Source organism: Psittacula echo (genome assembly GCF_963264785.1).
Source record: "Psittacula echo genome assembly, chromosome: 1".
In the NCBI taxonomy this organism is placed as follows: Eukaryota; Metazoa; Chordata; class Aves; order Psittaciformes; family Psittacidae; genus Psittacula; species Psittacula echo.
Window position 1 is genome coordinate 88,081,946 of NC_137735.1, and position 27,241 is coordinate 88,109,186.

The following is a 27,241-nucleotide window of genomic DNA, read 5'->3' on the forward strand; positions in this document are numbered from 1 at the left end:
GGTAGTTCAGGGCAATGCAGGGTGTTGTCCTGTTGCCTGTAGTCCTGCCTCCATTTTGAGTGCGTTTTTGAGGCATTAAAAGTAAACTGGACTGGTTTGGGACAGGAGGGAAGTGCACCCCCGTTTTGGGGGATATGGAGTAGGAGCTGCATGGGTGCATCTCTTTGAAAAGAAGGGCAGCAGAAAGTCTGATCCTGCATGTTTTGGGTGGGATATTGCCTCCTCTTGCTACCACAGTCCTCCCTGCAAGCAGTTTGCTTGTGTATTAGAGGTTTTAGAGCTTGTGTTTGAGGTTCTATTATTCATTTACGTTGAAACTCCCCTCTTCTGGCTTGAGCAAAGGTACACCCTTGCTTCCCAACACCTACATGTATGTTTTTCCTTGGAACTTTAGGAAAAACGGTTCTGAGGTAGAGGTGGAAATGTTCTGTGGGGCTCTTCCTGAGGGCTGCGCTGCTCGTAGCCGGCCTGGAGGTGGACAGAGCTACTGGAGCGCTGGACACCCCCAGGAAAGCGAAGTCTTGCTCGGATCAGGTCGACCACCGACCACTCACCGTCCCCGGCTGCGCGGAGCTGCCCCTTTAAGAGCCGGGCGGTTACGTCACCCTGTTAGTGGAGTGGGCGTGGCAAGCCGTGCGCAGGCGCGGAGGGCCGGGGTGGGCCCGGTGTCGCCATGGGCTCCTGAGGCCCGCAGAGTCCCCGCGCCGGTGCCGGCGCCCGCCCGCCCGCGGGGCAGCGGGGCAGGGCCCGACCCGACCGCTCCTCACCCCAGCGGGCTGGGATCAGCCCAGCCGAGCCGAGCCCCTCCCGCCGGCAGGTAAGACGTGGCGGGAGGGCTGAGGGGCCGCGATGGCGGGGAGGGGTGCTCGGTGAGGCGCCCACAAACTCACCTTCCGCCCCGCATCGCCCGGTGCGGTCGCGATCTCCGCTCCGCCCACAGTCCCTCCTTCCTTTCCCCGGCGTGGCCCGCACGGTCCCCCAGATGGGGTCCGGCAGCCCCGTGCCCTCCCGGTGCGGCCCCCCCTCAGCCCTTCTCCCCATTCCCCCGTGCAGCCCGCGCACGTTCCCCAGGTGCGTGTGCCCCGTCCCCTCCTCTTCCCCGTGTGCGGCCCCCGATGTTCCCTCCCCACGTACGCGGCCCCCACAGCCTGCCTCCGCCACGCACGTTCGCCCTGTGTGGCCTTCATACCTACACACGTACCCCCCGTGCCTCCCCACAAGCTCCCAGTGCAGTCCCCACAGCACCGCATCCCCTCATGTAGCCCACACAGTTCCCCCTTCTCCCCAGCATGTCCCTGCTGCGGCGTATCCCGTCTCCCCATGCACACGCAGACGTACGGTGCTGACACGCTTTGCAGCGGCATTAAGTGGGTGTCGCTGTCTGCAAGGGTCGGCTTGGCTCCAGGTTGGCTCTAGTAGGGTGCTGGGCACCAGGTTTGTCTTTGCTGTGCCTCTGCTGGTTCAGGCTGGATGGGCTGATGGACACCGTGGGTAGGTGTGTGAGGAGGCTGTTACTGTGCTCCTGTATCGTGGGTGAATTACGATGGGTCTTGTTTGGATGATCATGGTGGCTTGAAATGTCAGTGGCTCCATGAGGACTAATTCAGTCTTGGCCACTGCAGCACGTAGTGGAAGGAGGGCTTTGGAAGAACATGTGTGTGCCTGAGTTCTGGTGAATTGTGATCCAGGAAAGGGACTGGAGTGGTTTCAGGCTATGAAAGCTGCCTGAAACACCGTGAAGTTGTCAAGAGGAGGAGGAGGAGTGGGGGATGTAGAGGAAATAGTGAAGATGGTTCCTGCTTACAGAAAGTTTGCAACTGTTCTTGCCACGTAAAGAGCTTGAACAGGAGTAATTATTGAAGGCCTAGACAGGCTTCCCCAGAGAGAAGACTGTTTACCTCTGCTGAAGAAAGAAATAGAAGGCACTGATCAATACTGGAGCGAAGGGTAATAGGATGAATAGAAAAACCTATTTCCTGTCCTGCAAGAGAAAGACAACAATCGATGAAAATGTAATAAAGCATATCCCGCTAATAAATCCTTGGCTTTTTTCAACACAAGACCTAGCTGTTCCTTTGAACTTGTGCTGCTGGAAGTTACCCTTGAGTCAAAGAGCTTAGCAACCTCCCTAAAAGGGACCAGAGATTTCTCTAGAAACGATCGTGTTATTCAAGTTTCTAATACTGAAGGTTTATGTTTGGGTGTTACTTTTGGGGAAAAAAATAAGCTCTCAGGCTTTTAGGATGTTGGCTAAGTACTAAACAATAGGGCTTCAGGGACAGCTTTTCTTATGCTGAAGGCGTACCACAAAGGCCTCCTTCAGGCTCGTTTTTTCACCATTGTCCACAAGAAAATGCACTTTGAATCTGCTCTGGTCTAGTGGAACAGTTTAAAAGTCCTTAATACCATCGTTTTTATGGTTGTGCTGTAAACCTGAAGTGGCACATATGCAGCAGATGGCTCCCCCAGCATCTGGAGCAGGAGTGACTGCTGTAAAATGTTCTACTTGGGTCTCTACAATCAGCTCAGAGTGCTGAACTGGTTGTTTTGGAATCGTGGGGCAAGGGGAAGGACGCCTCCCAGTCACTCGGGCATCTTTTGTGCTATTATTTGCCCGTCTCCTTGGGACACGTGGCAGTTAGAAGGGGAAGGTTCTTAAACACGCACAAGCTGATCAGAAAATAAAGTTCAGTGTGATTAGGTGGTGTGACGTAATGAAAGCGTTCTGAGCTGGGTGGTTTCTAATGGTGTGACAGAATCCAGCTAGAAGTCCGCCTTGTTCTCTGTCAGCTCGCTGGTAGCAGGCTGGGAGATGAGCATTTGCAGTTGTGGGATTAAGGTTCTGTTCTTGTGAATAAAGGAAGGGTGGGTTGGATTTTTTCTTGATTTATAATTAAAATAACTTTTAAAACACCTCCCCCCCCCGCCCCCAAATGTCAGTCCCTTTCTCTACCCAGTTCTACTGCTGAGTTAACTAAAACATCTAATAATCATATTTGATTTAAGACAGCAACTTTTTAATTTCCCTGTGATGGAACTTACCTTTCATCCTTCTTTCCCTTCATGTTTTGGGTCTGTATTTAATTGGCTTATGTTTGCAGTGATGGAGATGAGCTCTTGCCTGTTCCTCCTAGCAGAAGTGCCTGTTTCATTTTCCAGCAGCTCAAAGGGTATCTTTGAGCTCTTGCAGCTATGGCTGGTGGAGCAGTGAATTCCTCAGGAGATGTTTGTTATTTGGACCTAGCTGCTTCAAGAGCCCAGTCTTGCATTGTTCTAAGTATCAAAGGTAAAATATGGAAGTTGCAAATCATGGAATCACAGAATGGCTTGGATTGGAAGGGACCTTCAAGATCATCCAGTTCCAACCCCTTTGCCACGAGCAGGGACACCTTCCACTAGACCAGCCTGAGCCCCATCCAGCCTGGCCTTGACACTTCCAGGGATGGGGACTCCCTGACTTGTTGATTCTGAAGCGCCAGTGCTATGTCTAGTTTTCATGGGGTTTTCAGGCTAAAATTGAGGAACACAAGGTCATAAAGCACTGGTGAATGTACAGCTTGGACTATCTGCAGTATCAAGAGAATAGTACAGCCTCAGAGAGAAACTGCACTTAACCTTTGTACAGTAGAGCTTTCCTACTACACACTGCTGCTCGCTATCCACATAACAAAGATGCTGCTGTTATTGAGCAGCCAGAGCTGTGGGCAGAAGCTTGTCTCTGTTTTAGAGCTTGTGACTGATTGTGCTTGCTGAGGCCCTGGAAAATTAAGATGTTGCGGAGAACAGCATCGGGTTTGAGTTTTGTGTGCTGACTTGCCCATCTGTTGGCTTGAAGCGGTGTGTGTGTTTTGTGTGCTGTTCTCTCTTCTTCCCAAACTCTATGGGCTTTGCTTTCTTGTGGTGGAAGGGCGGTTTCCTGCCAAGACATTACACCCTATCAGAACACTTGGGGCTCTGAAAGCGGTTTGAAACCATGATAAGATGGATTAAGACACTTAGCTAAAATGACTGTAAAATATGGTAGTTCTTGGACTGAGAGCACCCTTTTGAAAATGCTTTTGGTGTTGGTGGGGTTTTTTTATTTCCTTCTGTCCCCCCCCCTTTTCATTTTCCTTCCTTATGGACTACTCTGGGAGAGAGCAGGTGGACGTGTTGTCAGAGCAGCAATTCCCCAGGAAGGTTTTGGAGGTGAAATCCTGCGAGCGGAAGCAGTGAGTTGCCACCATCCTCCAGGAATCTTGCCTCGCAGTCTTCCTCCTCTAGGAAGAGGCAGGTGACCGGAGTACTTGCTGATAGCCAGATATTCTCTCTCGTCTTTAAAAATCAGCTCAACTTCCATGGGTTTTTTGTTTGTGATGGGGTAAGTACCATGTCTGGGATGGCAACATGAGCAGGCTGTGTCCAGGGAGAATGCAGTGTATAGGCAAGCTGCCCAGGAGCTGTGCTGTATCTGGGTGTGACCAGGTCTTAGAGCCCTCAAGAGGCATAATTTACAGGAAATCTGAAAGGGGAAATAACTTACATGCTCTACCTGTAGCATTGAATATCCTTTAACCCATGAAGTATGTGGATATTTGTCTCCCCACCCTCAAGTATGTCTCTGAATTGAAAGGATGGGAATACTGCTGTTATTATCTTACAGTCACAGTGCCTGGGAGTCTGATGATACTGAAAGGATCAGCTATTTGAGGATGTTGTATAATGGAAAGTGACCAAGAGCATAGATGATATCGCAGCCTCAGTTTTTTTGTGTGTAACCCAAAAGCATTCCTCTCTGCCTGGGTATGTTGTACATCTGGCCCCCAGTCAACTCTGTGGCAATAAGGTAAGAAAAAGTCTCTCTGGTTAAGCAAAGAAAATGACTGCAACATGTTGTCTAGTGCAGTGGTGAGGTTTATGAGGAGGAGAGGAGATGAAGTCATACCTTAAAAGCTGACCTTGCTGGCCCATTGTTCTTTCTTCAGGCTGTGAAACATGACATGGATGCTACTGGAGGCTGCTGAGCTGATTGCTTGGGAGCCTGCAGTTGCATGGTTGTCTCCAGCACAGACACAGCCCATGCAGCAGGAGTATAAGTGGCTGTGCCTATCTCTGTCTAGGTTATTTAAAATGAACCTGGCAAAGCCAGTAACGTGAGGAGGCAGATTAGAGGAGAGTGAATTTCTCTTCATGGCCCACCACATCTTGTCTCCTTCATGCCAGTTGTGCCAGGAAAGGTTGATTAGTGGTGGGTGAAGCTCTTTGCAGCTGATTGTCCCATGGGAGCTGGGGGTGACTTCTCTCCTCCTCCAAACTCTCCTGACTTTAAGACTTTCTTTCCCTTGTCCCAGTGGCTTTATGATGGCACTGATTTCACAGCAGAGTTTTCAGCTAGAAGTTATTCATATAAATTCCCATTTAGGCAACTTCATCCAGCTGAGTAGTTTAATGATACAGTGTCTGGAAAAACTGGGTTGAAGTTTCGTCTTTTTTTAAGCACACCCCCTCTCAGATGGATGCTTAGCGTGCCCCTACCTGTGTAGAGAAAAGGCATTGCTGTTGCTGACTTCTGGGCAAGAGAGAGGAGATTCAGAATTGCCTCAACAGTGAGTTAGTAGCTGTTGGCATCTGTCAGCTTCTGACAGTATTGGTGACTTCTCTGCAAACCTCTGTGGTCAGCTTCAGTGTTGAGTTGGGAAAAGGTGAGCAACTTCCAGCCACTGCTGTGGTGTAAGTAGCCTTCAGAAGAGCATGCTGGATAATGTTTTTCCTGGCTTTAGCCAGCAAGTGTGAGAATGGTTTCCTCCCCCAGGCATTGCTCTCTGCCTGTGAGCTTCCAGAGGCAGCTTTTCTGTAAGGGAAGTGCTGTGTCTGGGCTCACTCTTTAACTAGCAAAGCTGTAATGTTGATGTATCTAGGGCTTGGCATTTTTTTGTGTGGGGAGGAGCAACCTGCTCTAGTGGAAAGTGTCCCTTGGCAGAGGGGTCAGAACTGGATGAGCTTTAAGGTCCCTTCCAACTCAAGCTATGATTCTATGAGTCCAGGAAAAGCAACAACCCACAAACAGAAAAATCCCAGATCAGATGTTATTTTAGCAATTACAGAATTGGCTTCATAGTGAGTGGCTTTGGGTGCTTTGTTGAGAATCACCATTTTTATTTCTGCAGCGCTCATCACTGCTACATATTTGCATCAGAGAATGATTGCCGGGGAAGTCAGATGTGCTATCTTCCTCATATGCATTGCTGCACAGTTCCCTAGGCTTATGATGTCTGGCTTCTTCCAGCACATTTACTTGCTAAATTTATGTCTGGATCTGATCTGATAGATACTCTATGTTATATTCTGTGTGTAAAAGTATGCTCCGATATAAAAAAACCTCCCTTCATGTGTGACTGCTGCAAGTTCAGTGGCTTTTGATCCTGCCGTAGAGTTTGACTTCTGATTATTCTTGGAGTAACTATACCCTGTGGCAACTTCAAAGCTGTTGCTTCCCCTTGGAGGAGGGGAAGGATGTATGAGACTGTAGTGGAATAAGTCCTGATTTGACTTCGTTCTTGAGAATTTGGAAAATGAAATCAAGCTTCCTCTGTCCTGCCAGACACAAGTGTTTGCAACACATCCTTTTTCTTGAGTCTTGTTCCCCTCTGCCTGTTGCAGAATGTCTTTGTAGTCTTTCTGTGTTTCTCCCCTGGGAGCAGAGGGCTTGACTGGTTCATGTGGAGTGGAGCTGCTGGAAATATGGGAAAGGGACACAGCGCATAACCCAAGTGTGCTTGATCCTCCTCTCAAAGGAGCAGTTGGAAGGTTGAGGAACATCCCTTTTCCTCCTCTTCTCCCTCCCCCTGTCTGTCTTTTTCCTGTCCCCTTCCAAAAAAGGGACTGGATTTTGGATGTTGACCTATCACAATGAGTCAGTCCACAAAGTTAAAAAAAAAGAGGAGGATGAGGAGGGGGGGAGGAGGGCTGTGCGAGTACAGCGAGACAACAGAAATTAATAGAGCAGAAAAACACTCTGGAAAGAAGACTGCATGGCTCAGGGTAAAAAGGTTTTATTGTTGATTTGAAGTTTTTAAATGGGTGCCTGAGGAGGGTAAGCTGTTCTCTCTTCGGATCACTGTGTGTGCATTAGCAAAACGAGTGGGGGCTCTGTGAACTGGAAGCGGAGATGATTGTTTTGGTAGCCTCAGAGTTTAATTTCCTTAAAATGAGAAAAGAAATTGCATGGCCTTGTTGAAGGTTAAATTGTTTGTGTGTATGGTATGCTCTTATGTGTGTGTACCTAGGCATTGGATCATGTCTTGAATATGGCTTAGCGAGTGTGTACTATGCTCTATGCTTTGGTCCTCCTGGGTGCTTGACTCCTGTGCCTTCTGCTTCTGAGGCTACTGGCCTTCCTGCTCCACTGGTGCTGATGCTACTGGTTTTATGTCCCAGTGATACTTCTCTCTTGTTTCACTGATTGTACTGACAGCTGCTTTGGAAATCGTGAGTGGGCAAAACCTCTTCAGTGTTCAGCCTGCTCACTCCTCTGGAGAAATAACCTTGCATTAACATCTGAATTTGGTGTGCAGAGGGAGAAGTGCATTAAGCTGGTACAAAACGCAGTAACTGTAGATTCAACTGCTGTTCTGGTAAATCTTGATGAACGCTCGCCTGCTAGCCGAGTACACTATTGCTCATGTGTGTCTGGAGTTTTGGATATGTGCCTGCGTATGAAGTGCATGCTGTGGGGTGACTTTCACCCACATAACATCAAGAAAGCTTTGCCCAGCATGAATAATAAAATGGAAATGAGTTGCACTAGTAAAATTTGCATGCCAGGTCACATACTTAACTCACAGATTGTTTTGGGAGTGCTGCTGGAGAGCTTAAAATTGCGCTGTTGGGACCTTTTTATATTTCGTAGCTAAGTAAACTAGATGCCACTCCAGGGAGCAAAAGCAATTTAATAAGTAATAAATGTAAAAGCATTTTATTTTCTTTTATTGCTACTACTGATTTGAGCTGCACCAGTGACTGTCTTACTGTGTAGTGTTACGTTATTTTGCCCTGGGTCTCTACCTCCTTCTTTTCCTACCTCTTGTCAGATCAGCTGGTGGTGCCATGCCTTCGGGGGTTGAAAAGACCATAGATCAATTACGAATTTGAAATATTTATCTAGCACAAAGGAAAGAGCTGATCCCAGTTGGCAAGTCTAGGCATTCTTATAATTAAAATAGTCTAAAATCTGGAACCGTTTTGTCCTGTGTTTTTGTAGTCCTTGTAAGTCTAGGGGACATTCTGAAAACCATAAAGCTCCTGCTTTCACTAACATAAAGCTCTTGCTTGTGTCCTAATAGATGTAGAAAATTTAGACTTGAAATCATCCACTGCATGGTTCTTCTGCATTGATCGTTTTGTGTCCTGAGTACGGAAAATTTAATGGAACAGCTCTTGGAGAAATAAGAATTTAAGAGGGGAGTGGAAAATGGTTTTGTGGTGTCTTAATGGAAACTAAGTTCAGCATGGTGGATATTTAAAACTACAGGAAGTATGGAGTAGGTTTTAAGGACTTTTCTTGCCTTGTAGCTTTCCAGGAGAACCTTGCAGCCAGGTCACGCATGTTTTGTTGGATTGTGTCTTGTACAGCAGAAGGAGGCTTAGCTGTTAAGACTCTTTCACGGGATAGCTTTGTGTGTCATTCTTTGCTCTCTCAGCAGTTTAGAAATTAAATACTTTCAGCCTCAGAGGAGATCATCTATTTTAAAAACACAGATTGTGTTTGCAGATGGCAGAGAACAGCATCAGAGTCACGTCGTTTGGGGTTCTTTTCCTACTGACACCAGGGCAAAGCGAGTGCGCTGCTTGCAGCAGTGCGACGGGTCAGGTCTTGCTCAGAGCAGTCAGCCCACTCCTCCTGTACTGCACTCTAGGATTGAATATGTGTTCAGAAGTGCCCTGAAGAACTGAAAGACTAAGCTTGAACGTTTCTTCTCTCCTCTTGCGCAGCTTTTGTTGCATCAGAAATAGGGTTTGCATATTTATGTTTGTTTGTCCTTATGCTGAAATAGCTCCTCCTTGGTGGTAACATTTTCCATGCCTTTACGCAAGCCAAAAATGAAGTTTTTTTTTTTTGTTTTCACTTGTGCCACGTCCCATCTGTTTACTGTTCCGAGTTTATTTTTGGTGGAAGTAGCTGCCATGTTAATGTTAAAGACAGAAGGCCTCTGTTTCCAGAAGATACAAGAATGGCAATCTGCTCCTGAACAAGACTTAGTGTGCTGCTGTTTTTCTGTGGATGCAGGCCCTTGTGGACACATCCCTGCTAGCTTCACATGGGTGTGGTGTCTCCAACAGAACTGGTCCCGATGCAGGCTGGAGCCCCTTCCCTGTCAGAAATCTCAGTAACAGTGTTCTGTGTCTCTAGTTTTTCATCAGGATAGTTATGTTGATATAAATCTCTTATGGAGACAGGCTGAGAGAGCTGGGCTTGTTCATCCTGGAAGAGAGAAGGCTCCAGGGAGACCTTGTAACAGCCTTCCAGCAGCAACTATAGGGGCCTATAGGAAATCTAGAGGGGGACTTTTTACAAGGGGAGGTAGTGTCAGGACAAGGGGGAATGGCTTTAAACTGAAGGAGGGTAGATTTAGATTAGATGTTAGGAAGAAGTTTTTCCTTGAGAGGGTGGTGAGGCCCTGGCACAGGTTGCCTGGAGCAGCTGTGCCTGCCCCATCCCTGGCAGTGTTCAAGGCCAGGTTGGACAGGGTCTGGAGCAACCTGGTCTAGTGGAAGGTGTCCCTGCCTGTGGCAGGGGGTTGGAACTGGATGAGCTTTAAGGTCCCTTCCAACCCAAACTAGTCAGTGATTCTGTGAAACAGCACACACTTTGCTTCATTTTCTTTTTTCTCCTTGCATTGAGAGCAGGCCCTAATACTGCTAAAGTGCTTTCAGAAAATCTGTTAAGTAAGTTTTATGCCAGTACTAGGTTGGTGTTTAGGCTAATGCCCTGTAGCAGTACAGAGTCTTATCTTGCTCTAATGTGCATAACTTGTAGTGGCATCTGGGTGAGAACACATAACGGCTCATTGGGGATGGAGGTGTCATCTCTGCCTTCCAGGTTTGGAGTCGTTGGTATAGACCTCACACAGGCCTAAGCATTGCCTGAAGCTCATGTAGCCCACATAGAGGAATTGTACCAGCTGATCCAGGTTCCTGCAGCCATCCTGAAATACACCTAAACCTGTATCTGAAAGCCCTGTGTGTTTACTCTGATGTCCTTTTCTGTACACGTTTCCAGTTTCCAGCTTGATGCTTTTCCTGGCTATCCTTTCTCCTGGTCCCGTTTGGGACTTGCTGTATTGCAGGTTACCTCCAGGGGCAGCAAGGTCATCAGTTGGAGATGAGGAAAGCTTCAAGAGTGATGTTGAAATGTTTTCATTTGATATATTTAGGCGAGCCCTCCAGAGAGGGAGACTAAGTGTGCAGGTAACTTTACTGTCCCTTGAAATGGAAGCAGTGAGATGGAGGTGAAAGTGATAGGCAGAGAAAGCAGGATATGGCAAAAGAGTAAAGAACTCTTCAGAATTTGTTATGCATTACATTGGTTTGTATTGCATTGATAATTCAGGTTTCTAAATGCCCCTAATTTTCCATATGGTAATGTCAAGTGCCTTCCTCATGGTTTGGTGCCTCGCAGTGCTGGGAACTGTATGGGCAGAGAACAAAAAGATGGTTGTCCTGAGGAGCTTAAAATGCGCAAGAAACAACGGAGAAATACAGGCAGCTGGGTGGAGTACAGAGAGAAGAGCTCACAGCTGTAACCGTTATCAGGTTGTTGCACGGCTGGAGTAGCAAAATGGGAAAATGGAGAAAATTGAGGTGAATATGAAATAGCTTTGTGGCTGTTGGAAAGGACCCATTTCCCGAGGCATGAGAGGAAGCAGGAAGGTATGTGTTGACACTGACAGGGATTGTGATGCTGGTAGGTGTCCAAGAAACAAGTATCAAGACACATTTGCTGTGTCAGGTAAGAAGGAACCTGATTACACTGGGATGTAGTTTGTCAGGGCAGCGTGTTAACTGTGACGTGCTCCCAGGCACCACCTCTGCTGGAAGCCTGTTCTAATGATGTGTTGGGCTTGTGTCCTGTGGGGAGGAGGCATCTTGGAAACAAGGCCTATTAAGGCAGTTACCATAGCCTTCCCTTATGATGTTCCTTTTAAAAAGGAAAAAGAGGAGCAAGCAGACTCCTAAGCTGCTGGTGGTGAATGTGTCAAAATCCACTCACCTGGTTAAGGCTCCAGTCATCTGTGCTATTGCCTGTTTTTTAAATATAGTACGGAATTGCTCTTACAGCTTCAGCATCTTGCATTCAGTGATCTTTCATAATAGCTTTGAGCGCTGCCTATACTTGTCAGTGTAGCAATGATGTGTGGGACTTCAGGAGATTAGAAGGGATAATGTGGAAGGTGCATGTTATTTTGCAGATTTGGGAGTTCAGCGTTCCTTCGTGTTTCACTAGCAAGGAAAATGAGCTGCAAGCTGATTTTTGCAACCGGTGAAAAGTATCAAGCCATTAAAAAGTTGTCCTCAGGGACAGCCCTGAGGAATAGGGGGTGCTCATGGATGAGGTGGATTGGGGTTTGGGGTATGAGAAATGGAGCCCTGTTTAATAGAGATTGTGTATTTTCTGTCAAAACACAGTGCTGGAAGGAGTTACTAGTTTCAATGACTGTGAGCAGGCAAAGAATGATGCATGGTCATGTAATTGGTGACAGTTGATGTCTAATCACAAGGGGGCAGTGTTAAGGTTACACTTGTAAGTGTCCTTGCTGCTGAAAACAGCCCTTGTCACATCAGAATGCTTGTTGATCACTTTTTGTTGTTTCAGCCTTTTTTAAAATGAGTGCAGAGAAGCAGAGGAATTCCATTTCAGATCTTCAGCTCTGCTGATGTTATCAGCCCTGCATTTGGGTCTGTGCTGTCGGTGTGGTTTGATTAGCTGCACCATGGAGCTTCAGGTCTTGTCCCTCCTGCCGCTGGTGGGCTGCAGTAGTGATCCTCTCTGCTATGAACTTTAGAAAGGGCATAACAGCTTTCTGTCTTGCATAGCTCCCAAAGCGCAGTGGGATGTGCAGGGCTGCTGCTGGCTGGACTTTAATTGGAGCTAGGTTAACCGCATGTGCATCAGCTCTGATTTCATTTTAGATGTGCCCTTTGTGAGGTCAGTGGAAGCACTCTCAGCACTGTGAGTGTTCAGTCTCTTCAGAAGTGACTTGGGTAGAAATCCCGTTCTTCTCAAAGCAGTAAAAACCTTGCTACCTTGCAACGTCTTCATCCATCCTTGAACTTTCCGGATTTTTAGATATAGTATGTAATATGTGTGCATGTGCTTTGAAACTCAAAACTTAACAGTTACATTTCCTGTACTTATCAGGACTGTAACTGAATTACCCTTCAGTATGTGCAGTTATGGAAAGCTGTAACTGAGAGCAGGAATATTTTGGAAAAAGAATGACTGGAAAGAACAAAGAAAAGCCAAGTTTGATTTTTTTTTTGTAAATTAAAACATAACAGTTGTGCAGCTCCCTCTATAGTAAGATAATATCTGCTTAAGCAGATCTGGGTAATTCACAGGATTTGTATTTGTTCTCTTTCTCCTGTGGGAGAAAGCAGAAATGAAATGGAATGTGGCCTAAATAAAGTCAGAATGCTGTGCACTGCTGGTGCAAGTGTGTGGTTTGGAAGAGCATGTGCTGGAGGGGCCGTTTGCACACCGTAGTGCGCATGTGGAAGTGATTTGCTCCTGGCCCTCTGCTTTTACTGGGTGCCTGTTCCCTGATTTGTGCTGTGGCTTCAGGTGAAGCGAAGCTGTGGCAGTTCATCTGTGGAGGTATGTTCTCTTTTGTGTTCTGATGGGACCTGTCAGTAAATGACAGATGTGTCCTTCCCCGTTGCAGCTGTAAACTGTGGTGATGGATCGTTGGCCGTTCCAAAGCCCTTGCCATCTGCTGATCTGAAAGGCCTATGTAAGAGCTATGTCTTGCACTTCTACAGAAAGGCTATCCCAAAAACTATTAGGAGGTTATCAGAAGGAGGCAATATTACGCTGTTCCCCTTGATAGCCATGTCTTTACTAGAACTGCACCAGAAGCAGCTCTTCTAATGGCTAGAACCAGTGGCTGCCTGCTTATGATCTTGGTTTAAGTGGATTATCTTCCTCCAGTCCAGAGGTCACATTAGAGCCTGCTTACAACCAAATTGAAAACCATGGCTGCTTTAGATCTTAGGCCTTCAAGAATTTGTTCCATTGAAAGAAAATAGCTTTTCGTCCATGAAATGACCAAGGGTCATGTTACTTTGAAATCTTGCATATCCTTGTGTTCTGGCTGTGTTTTCATGGGTCAGATGGCTTTTAAAGGCCAATCAGGTTAAATTCATGTCATGTAGAAAACCATGCTAAGTTAATAGAATTAGTGACAGGTTGGCTAAGTTTACCATGCCATACAGTGTTTGGTAAAAACATCACCTTTCATGCTCTTTTTTCTCGTGAGATGAGCTTTCAGTGGCTATCCTTCCAGTGAAGGTGCTTCGGGCTGAGTTGGGTTTAAAAATGGCAGTAGGATAGGTGGGGATTCCTTGCTGGAGGAATAAGGAGGTTCTTCTTTCCTCATTGCTGCACAGTAACACTTCGTGGTGTCTGTTCTTGTTGCCTGCTGCTGCTTGTTCTGTTGCCTTCCAAATGAAACTGTAAGACTGGCAGACTAGACTAGAACAGAGCAGAATAGCTAGTGCTTTTGTGGGAAGTAGAGCTGCTAGGTTAGGTGTGCCTGTCATCTTCCAGTACAGATGATTTAGATATTTCCTTCTGATCTTAGGTGAATGCTGTATTCATCTTGTTCTTAAATATTTTTATTGCAGAAGGGTGGTGACAGTGGTGGTGGCAGTGTTTTATGGTCTTGGGGAGGCTGTGTGGTGAGAGGTTCCTGAGGACCGCATGATTTGTTGTATCACGAGGGGTGGCACTGGCAGACTTACCCAGGTCCTGTTTGTAAAGCATGTGAGCAGCCTGGTGAAAGGCATGTGAGAGATGCAAAGTACTGTTACTGTTAAGCTCCTGAGTCCCTTCAGCTGGGTTCAATTGCTTTTTGGTTCTCTTCCTTGACAGATCTTGACTCGGTGGTGGCTCTTTAGCAATCCCAACTGGAACCTCACACCAAAAGGCATCATGATAGTGATGACTGACGTCACTGCAGCCCCCAGATTGGGGTCAACTGCGACCACTCCAGCCGTGGCTCCCAACTTCTCCTGGATGCCGGAGGATGGTAGCCCCACAGCTGTGGAGCAGCCAGTATTCCTCATGACCACTGCTGCTCAGGCTATCTCAGGTTTCTTTGTATGGACAGCTTTGCTCATCACCTGCCATCAGGTAAAGCCCTGTCACTCATGCTTCTCATCCTTTTCTTTTCTCCACACATATTGAAGAACATATATGATCCTATGGCATATCCCTCCCCCATGCAGCTGTGTGATGGGGGTTTTCAGTCTCTAGAGTGGTACCAGGACCTCTTCTTTTGGGTCTAATATATTATCTGTGCTGATCAAGGTGGCAACTTTTATATGGGCCTTTTTCTGCCCAAGTTCAGACAGTCTGCTTCCTCTCCATAGTGTAAATGGAGAGGAAGCAAACTCTTTAAAACTAGTAAAACATATGGCCATCTTTTGAGTGTTTGCAGAAAGGTGTGTTATCTCAAGCCATTCTTTCCCAGGTCTAGTAGCTGAATCTAGCCATTTTGTTACTGTGTCAGCTGCTAGCTAAACGACTGTGGTCATCTGTTGTTTGACATACCTCCTTTGATCTCCTGTGCCAGTGGATTCCACAGGCTGAACTCTGCTGCGGAAAGGAGTAACAGGAAATGTTTTATTTAACTTTTCTCCCCTCCCCTCTTTCTGGGGCAGGTGTCCTGGGAGCCAGAGCAAATCAAACGCTGTATCCTGTTCCATACCTCTCTTTCATGTGTTCGTCATGTGAACTGAAAAACACAATGGGAAAATGCAAACCCTGTTATTTATCAACCTGTGTTTTGTACCTGTTGGTCCATAGATTCCAGAGTGATGACTAGGGTCTAGAAAACTACAGCCTATTCATGGAATACAGGGACTAGTGAAGTTCAAAAATGAATTAGTCACTGATGAATAAGACTAACACCTGCAGTTTCACCAGCTTGGGTACCAATTACAAGTGTCGTGGATCCTCCTGTCAAATTGACCACCTGCTGAGGATAGGAAGAAATCTTTCCTCTGCGGTATAGCATTGCACAGTTAGGCATTAATGCCCTCTCTGCAGAAACCAATGCAAGTCAGTGCCAGAGACACGCTGTTGATTGAAATGCACTGTTGTCCTCTTCCAAGGCAGCAGTTCCTGTGCTTTCATAGGCACATGGATCGCAGGGCTCTTGTGACATCCCAAGGGCAAAGCTTGGAGTCATCTGAACCCCGGTGTCAGCTATCCTTGTACTGGGTCAGATGTGTCACTGGGATTGTCACAAGGAAAAAATATCCCTTAGGTTTGTTAGTTTATTTTCAACCTGTTATCCTCAGGAAACGAGAGTTTTTTGAGCTCCTCATGGGTTAGGGAGAGGAAACAGATGTATTTTGAGCCCTTCAGTTGATTTTGACCAAATCTGCCCAAGAGGCAAGGAGAGATGAGCAACAAGTAGCTGGGGGGAGAGAACTCGCTCTCCCTTTCCAAGGAAAGGTGAGATCATTAGTGTATGCTTTGTTTTAGACCCTGGAGAATCCTCACAGCACCCCCAAACACAGGGTGAAGTTTCAAGCAAATGCTTGTGCTTCTTCAGGCAGCAAAGTTGGTCAGTCATGAGGCACGTATGTCATAAACTAGCTGTCGTTAAATCCAGCAGTTGGGGCAGCAGCTTGGTGAGGGTTGCCATACGGAGGGAGGCCTTGCCTCTGGAGAACGTGCCCTCTGCTTCACTCTGTGGTAAACAGAGTGTACCCACAACTGTGGCTGAAGCTCTGGTCATGTTACTAGGCCAGAGTAGTGCTCATCTTCAGGGTATGTTTGTGGTCACTACCTTTTCCAGGAGGTGGGTAGTCTGTGAGAAAGCATCTTAGGTGTGGGTTTAATGATGGCTAACAAACCGCGAGCAGTGGTAGGGTGGGGACAGCGTGCTCCCCACAGCCAGTGACTTACAGGGATTGGCATGTGTGCAAACTGTGGGACAAAGCAAGCGGTGTGTCTGCATGGTTCCTTTGAGCACGCTGGGTGAGCTTGGTGCTCCCTTGTTGGCTGACACTTTGTGGCTGTGCTGTCACCGATGTGCAGAATGGCACTTTTTGAGCCAAGATGAGTTGTGGCTTATCAGCTCTTGGCAGTGCTGTGAAGGGCTCTCTTAGGTTGCTTCAGGTGAAAGTCTTGAAAGCATCCAAAAATGCCAAGAGAGAGAGAGTGTTTAGAATGAGCATGCGCTTAAGTGCATGCAGCTTCCCTCTTCAGGGAAAAACAGCCTGCAGTGGTATAAATCTTTAGGTACTTCAAACAGGTTAGCAGGAATATGGGGAAAAAGGCAGGAATAACTGGGGAAAAAGGTACAAACAAAAGAATATGGGCAAGGTGATGATAATAACAGTAAATTAATTCCCTATAAGTGACTAGATTAGAAATGCCTCCGCTTCCTTTTCTTCCCTCTGCAAACTAAGGGATGCTGTATTAATATCATATGATAACGGTGATTTGGTTTTAATTTTATGTTATTACTTTGAGGCCATCCAGAAGTGATTTACTGAGTTTCTTTTTGCTGGCCCAGTTGACTCTGCAGTTTTACTTTCTCCTCTCTACTCCATATCCTGCTGATCCTGGTCTCCCCTCTCCCTTCTCTCAGATCTACATGCACCTTCGCTGCTACAGCTGCCCAAATGAACAGCGCTACATTGTTCGAATCCTCTTCATTGTGCCCATTTATGCCTTTGACTCATGGCTCAGTCTTCTGTTCTTCACCAATGACCAGTACTATGTTTACTTCGGCACAGTGCGGGACTGCTATGAAGGTAAAAAGGGGTCAGACAGAAAATGGGGGAGGTGGGAAGTCTCTGCCCTGAGAGAATTTTTGCTTCTGGTTGGGGACATTTAGAAGCATCACTGTCACCTACTGAGACAAAGTTTTACAGTGTGCCTCACTACATGACCATGTCTTGCTCAGTGTCTGAAAGTCACAGAGTGATAGGATGCTTTGAGTCAGGAAGGACCTTGAAAGATCATCTTAGTGCAACCCCCTGCCATGGGCTGGGACATCTTTCAGTAGACCAGGTTGTTCAAATCCCCATCTAACCTGATCTTCCCCTCACTGGCCTGTGAGCATGATAAGATGCATGGAGCCTTCTCTCCAGTGTTCTGTAGAGACAAAGTTTATGATTTTCCTTTGCTTCAGGAAGGTATAAAGCCGAAAATCTGATTCTACCTGCTATAAAGCAATTTATCAGTTAGCTCTTTCTAACAGCACTTATTCAGCAGTCAGACACTTGCTATGTTCTGTTTTCTTGGTGCAGTTTGTTAGCAATGTAATCTTCTGGTCCCATCCTGTGGCCACTTGTTTGCTCACACAGGGTATCACAGCCACCACATGCTGGGGTTCGTGAGGTGTAAAGTGCTTTGGAGTCCTGCAGGAGAGAGGGTGCCATATTCAGGATGAGTTACCAATTGCTTTGGTTTTGGTTATCTGCAGCAGATAATACGACTATTGTATGCAAAGGAAACGGTTACTCTCCAGTAAATGCTGTCTACATTTCCCTCCTGACCTCATCCAGAAAGAAGCCTCTGCCCACCCAGGAGGAGAAACTGTACTCTGGCAGTGTATTTTTGAGGACAGTTTATCACCATACCCTTATTAAATCATGTCTCATTGGTGCAGTTGTTGTGGTGAGATCTGCATTGCAGCGAGGTGCCCCAGCCATGTGAACAAGTTAATCAGCTGAAGGGACCAGCAGGCCCTCCTTCACATCCATGACAGTGCTCTGAGATGCAGCAGCAGATGGCAAATGCACACACGTGATTCAGAAGGCATCTTTGTTTGGGCCTGTGTTTTTAATTGCCCTGCTCTGCGTGCGTGTGCAGGTCTAGCAGGAAGCTGCTGCTCTGCCAAACTCCTCTCCTAGCAACAGCCAGTATCCTTCTGCCTCAGGGAGTTTGCAAACATCTGAGCATCTGCTCAGGAAGCAGCCCTTGCTCTGGAGTTCCCCTCGGCATGTTGGGCTGTGCAAGAAGGCTACAGGTGGAGGCAAAAGCACCTTTGGTCAGCAGTTCTTTCCCTTCCTTTTTCTGGAGATTGCTCTAAAACAGCCTTTTTGTTCTCTTTCCTCTTTTGCCATCGACCTCATCCTTTCTTTTGTGGGGAAGATTTTAGGTTGCAAAGCGAGGAGGAGCTCTGTTAGGGAATGGGGCAGAAGACCCTACTAATAGATTTTAAAACCTATCTCGGGCCATTTAGGGACATTTCATAGTGTGCAGTAGGAGAAGCAGACTTTGGTGGTGTTCTTTCACATGACTCTGCTTCTGTACAAATCTGGGTGGCGGTAACACTGACACAAGTAGATTTGTTTTTTCTTACATTGATGTCATGCGCACCATCTGATGAATGTGGATCACGAACTGGAGAAGAGTTCTTTTGCTGATGGGGTGAGCTTTGATAGTTAGTACCCATTTCTCTTGAAAATGAATGTACAAATGTTTCCCCCTCCTTTTTTTTTTTTTTTTTATGGAATGATTTGTTCCTCTGATGTCATCTATTCCCCAGTGCTTGTGGAATGGGCAGCTGGTGTTGTAATGACCACATCAGAGGGCAGGGGTCACTGGAGGACAATAGGAAAAGCTCAGCTTTTCTTGCTCTGGGTGCTGGGAGCTGTCAGCTAAGTTGCAGGAAAATTGCAGGCAAAAGGAGTTATCACAGTTATTTCAATAAGTTTTCCATTTGGTGTTTTCTACTTAGGCTTTTGCAAAATCATTGCTGTGTGAACATACCTAACTTTGTTCAATTGCAAGGATTACAGATGCGTAACAATATCCCAATTACATACACAGAAGCAGGTATACCACTGGCTTTTATGTGCTGTAGCATTCTTGCCAGCTAGGCACGTGTACTAGCTGTAAATACAAGGTTTTGAGATTATGAGTGTTCTGGGGAGTGTTGAGTACCTCTTTTCCAGGGCATAGTTTGGATGCTTGTAGAAGAGTTAGAGTTGGTGTCTGTCTCTGACTTTGGAAGTCCATCCACATGGGAAAATTGACCTCAGGTCTAATAACTAGCTGCTTGGTGAGGTCAGCTTCTCAGCACTGTACTTCAGTAGGCTTTTGTTCTTACTTCCAAGTTCCTCAAGACTTCTGTTTCCATCCCAAGTTATTTTCTCTTTGTATTATGTCAGTGCTGGGGGGTAAACCCAGGATTTGGGTGTTGGAATTCCAGGGAATGTCCAGATACAGGCTGTCATAGAAAACTATGTTGAAAGAATGGTCACCTGCTCTGCCGTTTTTTGCCCCAAAGCTGTGTGTGGCAAACTTAAAGAGTACAGTCCTTGCCCTAAAAATCTCACAACTTTATGATAGTCCAACAGCAATTATAGCAAATCAAGAGAGTGGCAGATGAGGAATGTACAATTAAGTACAATTAAGTGGGTTTGGATCCTGTGAAATGGAAACCTGTCTGTAGTTCTGATGAGAGTCCTCCCCGAAGTGTCTTCACCTCAGTTTATATATGTCAGCAAAATTGAGCCTTGAAGAGAATTGAAACGGGACAGAGTATTAGCAATCAGTCTGAAAAGCCCTTCCTCGTCTGTACCAGCTTGCTGGGGAAGGCAGAAAGGAGGTGGCCCAGAAGCCTGTTCAGTGCACAAGGAATTTCAGCTTTCTGAGGAAATGAAGTACAGAGCCTGTTTTTCAAAGGTCTCTGCCAGCCATGAAAACAGTTTCACTGATTGGTAGAACCCCTCTGTTTCTCCAGCTGTTAGGCCTACAGTCTGGTTACTTCAGAGAGAGAAACTGTATTCCTCGCCTAACAGGTTAAATACGGGAGATAAGATATGGCTGATGAATCAGAGAGAACTTTTCCAAATTATTTAGTACCCATGTAATATCCTGGAATGGTGCACAGGAACCCTGTAAAGAATGGCATCTTACAGATGCCAAGTAAAACAGAGACTGACCAAAGTGTTAAATGGTCCTGTGACCCTTGTGGCATGAGTCATGGAACTGGCCTGGGACCTTGGCCACACTCCAGTTCAAATAGTCTTGTGAGTGCTGAGGTAGGGTGATAAATGAAGAGAAAATAATCTGGAGTGCTTTGAAGGGAAAGATGCTGCATAGGCAGTCCCTGCTAATGTTTGGTCTGTTGCCTGTACTCTTGGTCCTTGCACCTGTTTTGAAGTTGGTTGTCATTTTGCTCTGATTGATGTCTTTGCAGCCTTTGTAATATACAACTTTCTCAGCCTCTGCTATGAGTACTTGGGAGGGGAGAGCTCCATCATGTCTGAGATCAGAGGGAAACCAATTGAGTGAGTATTTATTGTGCTTGCAGCATGACACTCTCCTCCTTCTGTGCCTATCATGACTGGGTAGCATGGATGGTGATGATTTACCAGTGACCTGGTCTGAGACAGATCAGGCTGATCACATCCTCTTGGGCAAGCTGAACTGATTCACAACTTTTCTGGGCACCTGCCTACTCCTTTGTTTCTTTTCTTATTCCTGTCCCCTCCTTTAAATAGTTTCTGTCTTCAGTTGGTTGTGTGTGCTTCCTCTGGGATCTGTCAGTTAACTAAATAAATAAAATAGATCGGAGTGTGGAGTTGGGATGTTGTTTTAAATTAGTCTCTGAAAGAGGGTATGGCTGTAACTGTAGTCATGGTTGGAGAAAGCAGTAGTCCTGTCTACAGAGTGGTAGACAAAGACGGTAGGAATCTTGCACTCTAGCCCAAATCTTGCTTCTGAACCCTGTCATCTTGTGTTGGTCCTTTCAGGTCCAGCTGTGTATATGGGACTTGCTGCCTGTGGGGAAAGACCTATTCTATTGGATTCCTGAGGTTCTGCAAACAGGTATGGGCAGGAGGAACTGTGCCATCTTCCAGGAGTGAATGAAGTTTAGGGGTGGCAATGGTGCCTTTTGCTGCTGAACTTTTGAGATGAGCGCTCCTTTGAGGGCGTTTGTAATAGCGTTTTGAGAGACAGCTGAGGAGAGGTGCTGTTTTGTGGGCTGATATGTTTTGAATGATCGTACTGTTTTCTACTGAATCCTGCAACAGGAAGGCCTCAGTAAAAGACACAATTTATCTCCTGTATCTGATATTAGCCCTGGGAAGAAAATCTGATTTCCTCTTCCTTTACTGGATTGCAGAGGTCCCAACTTTGAGAAATAGATGGCTGTGTTGTGTTGCAGACACCCCACGGTTGTGTAACAGCCTCCTGAATTCCCAGCGCTGCTGTTGTGGTTTGGAGCTGAGGAGGGGGGTGGAGGTTAAGTGTGACACAGTGCTTTGTAGGAGGAACTAAGTATTGTGCACCATGTGTGTCTGCCTGTGCTGAATTGGGTATGTTGAGGGGGAGGGAATGGGGGAGATCTAAACCTCGATACAGCCCTTGTCTGCTCATCCCAGGTCAGTCACCTCTGGCTGCCATGAAACAGCAGGTGAGTTTCAAGGCTTTGCTCACTTGCTGGAATGAACACAAGAGGTTTCTCTGGAGACAGCATGAAGCAGGTCTGGTTCTTTGAAAGGGCTCAGGTCATTGTAATTCCAATCACTGGGTCTAGAGATCTGCCCTGGCTTCTCCTCCACATCAAGACCCTTCTTTTGTGTTTTAGCAATATGCAGGAACATCGAAGGTACAATGCAGCCTCACAGTGATACCCAGTGTTAATCTCTGCAGCACAATTGGCCTTTTTCAAAGGACCACATCTTTATTTTCTCTCTTCTGTTTGTCTCGTCCCATCCTCTGTCCTCATGGCTTTCCTGTTTTCTTCCTTGATACTTTATTTTCTAATCTGCTCCCACTGTGCTGTTTCACCTGTTTCTCTTGGGCTTCACTTGTACACCCGTTGTTTGATTCAATGCATTTACCTGTTCTTTTTGCTTTTAACGTTAACTTTTACCTTTTAAATATGTCATAAGCAGATCAAGGTTGAATGAGTGCTGAAGACATGATTTCCCTTAGGCCTTGTCTTTCCCATTTCCCTCTGGCAATTATCTCCATATGGGTTGCACTGGCTGTGTTTGTGAAGTTTTTCTCACAGCGAAGACTAGAAGCACCTTTTTTTTGGTGGGGGGAGGTTCTGCTGGCCACCTGCAATTCCTCAACTCATTTGGTAACTGGCTCAGGTGGATGTTTCGCTTTTCTTTTGCTGCTGTCTGGTAGCAATTCTTATAGTCAGGCCTGCCCTTTGCAAACTGCTAAGTCTGCTGAGGAGGCTGTAAGGGAGGTGTCTTGTGAAGGGATGCTTAAATACTTCTGTCCTTCTTGACTCGAGCTTAAATGTTGCCTTGGTGAGAAATTTTTGACACCAAGACTCACTTTTCTAGTACTTCCAGAATTGCTGAGTAAGACCTTTCAAGGCAATTTCTTGGGAAGGCAGGTGTGAAAGGACAGCAGAGCACATCTCAATGCAGGTGTGTGCAGTATCCACCATCACTATGATCTGGCAGCGAAATGTACTGGAAGGAGCACCTTGCCCATTTTATCCATCCTCAGTATCTTCAGGACTCTTGTTGCCTCCCACTGCCACCTGCTAATTTTCTGCTCTTTCCAGCCTCTTTCATCCTGAAAGAATCTGTTATAACCATTTCTTCTTTCCACTTTCACTGTTACCCCAAGCTGTTCTGAGCTGTGGGTCAGAGTCTGGCTGCATTGCCTGTGGCCCTCCAGCAGTTTGGTGATGTGCTGGAGGCTGTGGTGTAAAATTTGGACAGCTTGTGTCCTTCAAGATGTATCGATCAAGGTTCTCTGCTGGGCCTGTGTCTGGTGAGCCGCACAGATGGGTCACACACCATCCATGTGCTTCCTGTATTCTGTACCATCTTCTAGGGAAGCAACTAAAAATAGGATGTGGTGGTTTGAATTACAGGGAAATGGTTAAAACATCCCCAGATTGGAAGGAGGGGAAGCTCAGAGGACAGAGTTGTTTACCAATTAGCTTGACCTTTTCCAGTTCACATATTTACAGTGACTCACTAACTGGCATGTGCTGGGGTTTTTAATCTCCTTGAAGTCTTATGACCACTAACAAATTGCATCGTATCCAAAGCAATTATTCCTGCTTGGTTTTGACTTCTTTCCATGCACAGCCCTCCCCACGTGTGCACAGGTCAGCACCTGCCCAGGCTGTCCAGCCTCTTTCAGGGAGATACGGGTGACATTTTTAGGGTCATAACTCTCTGCTCTCTTAGGACGTCGAAGTTCAGTGTCTCCAGAAAGGTGAAGAATGGGGTGACTTTGAGAGAGGAGTCATCCCAGTAGGAGCACTGATTTACACTGGCAGAATGGATAGAGCTGATCCCAAGTGCCATGGAGTCTTTGGGGAGATTCAGTAAAGATTGTATGGGTGACAACAGAATAGCTCTTAACTTCTGTTTGGCAACACATGTTGCTGTGTGTACAAATTCTTTAATATGGTGGCAGTTGTCAAAGTGCCTCCTCAAGAGAGCTGGATTACCCTCCCTCCCATCCAGGGGACCTTTTTGCCTAGCTTTATGGCAGCTATGGATTGGAGTTTGCTTCCCAGTATCCCATCGATTAGCAAGTCAGACTCGTTGTTGAGGCTGGATTGTGTTGCCTTGCTGAGTTGTCCCAGTGGACACTCCATTGTGGTGCTGGTGTGGGAACTTGGCTCTTGCACCTCCTGCTTTCTCATCTTTTCTCTTTCATTCCTGTAGGCTACCCTGCAGTTCTGTGTGGTGAAGCCCCTCATGGCAATCAGCACAGTCATCCTTCAGGCCTTTGGCAAGTACCAGGATGGTGACTTTGAGTAAGTTTGTTTGTCTAGCATGCAAGCCTCGGCTGGATCTCCTCTGTCTAGCTGGGCTTATTGTCCATGTGTGGCTGGACTCTGGGAAAAGATGGGGACAACACAGGCTGAATTTGCATATGAGAATAGAGGGCAGGGGTAAGCCTGTTGGCTTCAGGTTTTTCTCACCTGTGTTTGGGGGAGAGAGTGGAACAGAGAGGCAGGAAGGAAATGGAGTCTTAGAACTCCCCAGTGACAGTGGCAAGGGGAAAAGCTCAGGCTGAAATCTCAGGCATTTGTATATCTTGTCTTTTCAGTGTAACCAGTGGCTACCTCTATGTGACGATCATCTACAACATCTCTGTCAGCCTGGCCCTGTATGCCCTCTTCCTTTTCTACTTCGCCACACGTGAACTGCTTAGTCCCTATAGCCCAGTCCTCAAGTTCTTCATGGTGAAGTCTGTCATCTTCCTGTCCTTCTGGCAAGGTGAGCTGCTTTTCCCTTCCTGTGGTAGGTACAAAGAGTTCTCTGCAGGGGCTCAGACACTAGAGTTGATAGAGCAGATGGTGATTAATAGCCGGAATGGCTTTCTGATATTATTATGGTGGATTTATTGTCTTTCATTGCTTTTCTCTGGGAAACCTGTTTTGCTCATTTTCCTCTTTGTTTTTAAATCTTCACTATCTCTGCGCATGTGCACACTTGTATCTGCCTGGCAAAATCAGCTGTTTGGATGAAGAGTCCTTTCCATTCCTGGAACAATCATAAAACACAAGCTGCCTACGTTTTATCTGCATGGTGCCATTTGATTGATTAAAGTGGCACATCTAAAAATTTTTAGTACTTTTAGTCTCTAGAAATAAAATTTTAATGGTATGTCTGTGATTCATGTGAGTGCAGTGTGTGCTGCCACAGAGCCATCACCGAGTGGAAGGGCATTCAGAATGTGTATGCGTGATGCAGCAGCACATTCAGAAAGCTGAAATTCCACCTGGGCTTAGTGCTTCCTACTAATTGGCTCTAAGCATTTCCCTGTTGAGTGCCCTACTTTGGTTTACTCAGTTGTACTTCAAAGACTAATTGAGTAGGAAATTAGGTGGAATTTAGGCTGTTGGAATATGTCCCTTCATCCCTGTTTACAGGCAAACTAATAAGCTGTCTAGTTTATCATCTTGAGCCTTCTGGTCACGCACTTTCTGCCTTCTCTGGAATTCTTCAGCCAGCTGGCTATGGGCAGGGAGAAGCATCCTGCTTGCAGTGGTGTGTCAAAAATGCTTTATGCTTAAATGAAAAGCTCAGTTACTTCATTTTTCCACTCTAACCAGTGGAAGTGCTGAGATCACAGAAATATCTGACCACTTCTTACCCTTTTGGACTTGATTACATCCTGCAGCAGCTAATTCCACAGATTATGCATAAGTTGAGAATGGAAGAGTGTCTTCAGTGTTTGAACATTCTCTACATGGACCATCTAAACATATTTGTCTCATTTATTCCTCCTTTCTCTGTTGTACAACTGAGTGTAGGTGGGAGTATCTAGCATGCTTTGTAGCTCCTGTGTTAAATGGATTTGATCTAGGGCATACAGCACAGACAGCTGTTCCAATTGTTACAGTTAGTATGCAGTCACATTTTCTGCATTTACGTGAGCTTGTCGCTTTGTTTAGGGATGCTGTTGGCCATCTTGGAAAAGTGTGGCGCCATCCCCAAAATCCACTCTGCCAATGTGTCTGTGGGTGAAGGCACAGTAGCTGCTGGATATCAGGACTTCATCATTTGTGTAGAGATGTTCTTTGCAGCCATCGCCCTGCGCCATGCCTTCACGTACAAGGTGTATGTGGACAAAAGACTTGATGCCCAAGGTAAGAAGTATGCCAGTGCATATGGCATGTCTATGTGGTAGTAATACTGGGTGGAGACTGGTCCCTCTGACAGGCAACACACTGATATGACTCCTAACCTGAATGCTTGGAAAACATCACATCCTCTCCTATGGTGTCTGAACAGATTCATTGTGCAACAGCTCTGCAGGGCAGAAACCTTGTCTGAATTGCACTGTTCCCTTTTCAGTTCCCCAGTATGCCACCCACGACAGCTTGTTGCAGACCTGAGGGCTGCAAGAAGTTGCATCCTTTTCATAGAGTGGGCTTGTCCTTCTTCCTGTCTCCCCAAAGGGGAACTCCATTGCTTTGGATTGTGCAACAGACTGAAGGCAGGAGGGACAGGGCCTGAAACAGCCTCTGTTTTGAATCTGGCTCAGGAAAATGAGGCTGTGCTTTGGCAACATGTTTGGCTCAGGGGAGGAGGATGTTCCTGTAATGACTTTGTGAGGGCTGGGCTGCTGGAAGTCTTATTCTGGGGAACAGGGAGGTGGATGTTATCTCTGGGAAAAGGGGGCTTTCATGCCCAGTGGTACAAGTGCATTCAGTATTATCTAAATAAAAGGATTCCATCCTGCTGGGAAGACTCTGCACTGAGCTGTGGGAAAACAGCAGCCCCTGGGCAGTGTTAATGTAGATGATCCCTTCATCCCAGCCAGCCCCAGAGGTTTTGGAAGGATAGTGGTTGCAGCTGCGGGAGATGAGATTTGTGGGTGATGAAAGGGTAAAGCGCTGGCCAGTAGAGTGGGAGATGTTTGAGTGGTGGGTCTTGTTCAGTTCTTGTTATTTCCTCTCTCTCTCTCTCTCTCTCTTTTTCTGTTTCTCCTCTCCCTTTTCTCTTTCCCTTGCTTTGGCTACTGGTCCCTGATGCAGCTGTTCCATCATATGGGCCATACGGTAGGTACAGCATGCTCTATGTGTTTGTCTCTGTTGGTTTTTAACTGGATCCTGTTCTGCCCTGATTCCCAGCCTGCCTACTGCCTGCTCTGTCCCTTGTTTACCCTTCCTTGTAGATCTGTAACTTGACTGCCTCACACAGCTGCTTTAGGGTTGTCTGGGCAGTGGCATAACGCCTGTTGAGAGCGTTTCTGTCAGGACTGTATGGCTGTCTCCCCAGAGAGCTGCATGGGCTGTGAAAGGAGCTGGTTTGCTCTCTCACCCTGGCCTCTCTTTGCTTTCATAATTGCCACAGATGATCAGCATGCGTTGGTCATCTGGGGAGCTCATTCCCAGCATGAGCAGAGCCAAAAGCCCGTGCTGGAAATGGAACCTAGAAGCCAAGAGAAATGTCAGATCCTAGAAGGACATACAGCCTTCCTCTGTGCTCAGCACTTGGGTGGGACACAATCTCCAACTGTTGCTTCCTTCATGATATCCCCGTGACACCTTCCACCTGTGGA

General features: G+C 46.5%; 1 protein-coding gene across 2 annotated transcripts in view; it reads left to right on the forward strand.

Annotated features, from left to right (window-relative positions):
• The first annotated feature begins 624 nt into the window (after positions 1-624).
• The window catches only part of TMEM184B (transmembrane protein 184B), a 30,465-nt gene continuing 3,848 nt past the window's right edge, over positions 625-27,241 (forward strand). Inside the window, exons 1-9 of one of the 2 annotated variants that reach the window (XM_080633532.1) lie at positions 3,700-4,360; positions 4,643-4,825; positions 14,129-14,389; positions 16,863-17,028; positions 20,430-20,520; positions 20,986-21,061; positions 23,890-23,981; positions 24,278-24,447; positions 25,629-25,823. In XM_080633532.1, coding sequence (XP_080489658.1) covers positions 14,189-14,389; positions 16,863-17,028; positions 20,430-20,520; positions 20,986-21,061; positions 23,890-23,981; positions 24,278-24,447; positions 25,629-25,823 — 991 coding nt within the window. In that variant the 5' untranslated portion in view covers positions 3,700-4,360; positions 4,643-4,825; positions 14,129-14,188. Of the gene's footprint in view, positions 818-3,699; positions 4,361-4,642; positions 4,826-14,128; positions 14,390-16,862; positions 17,029-20,429; positions 20,521-20,985; positions 21,062-23,889; positions 23,982-24,277; positions 24,448-25,628; positions 25,824-27,241 lie in introns of those variants that run through there. The other variant, XM_080633531.1, reaches the window with a different exon arrangement.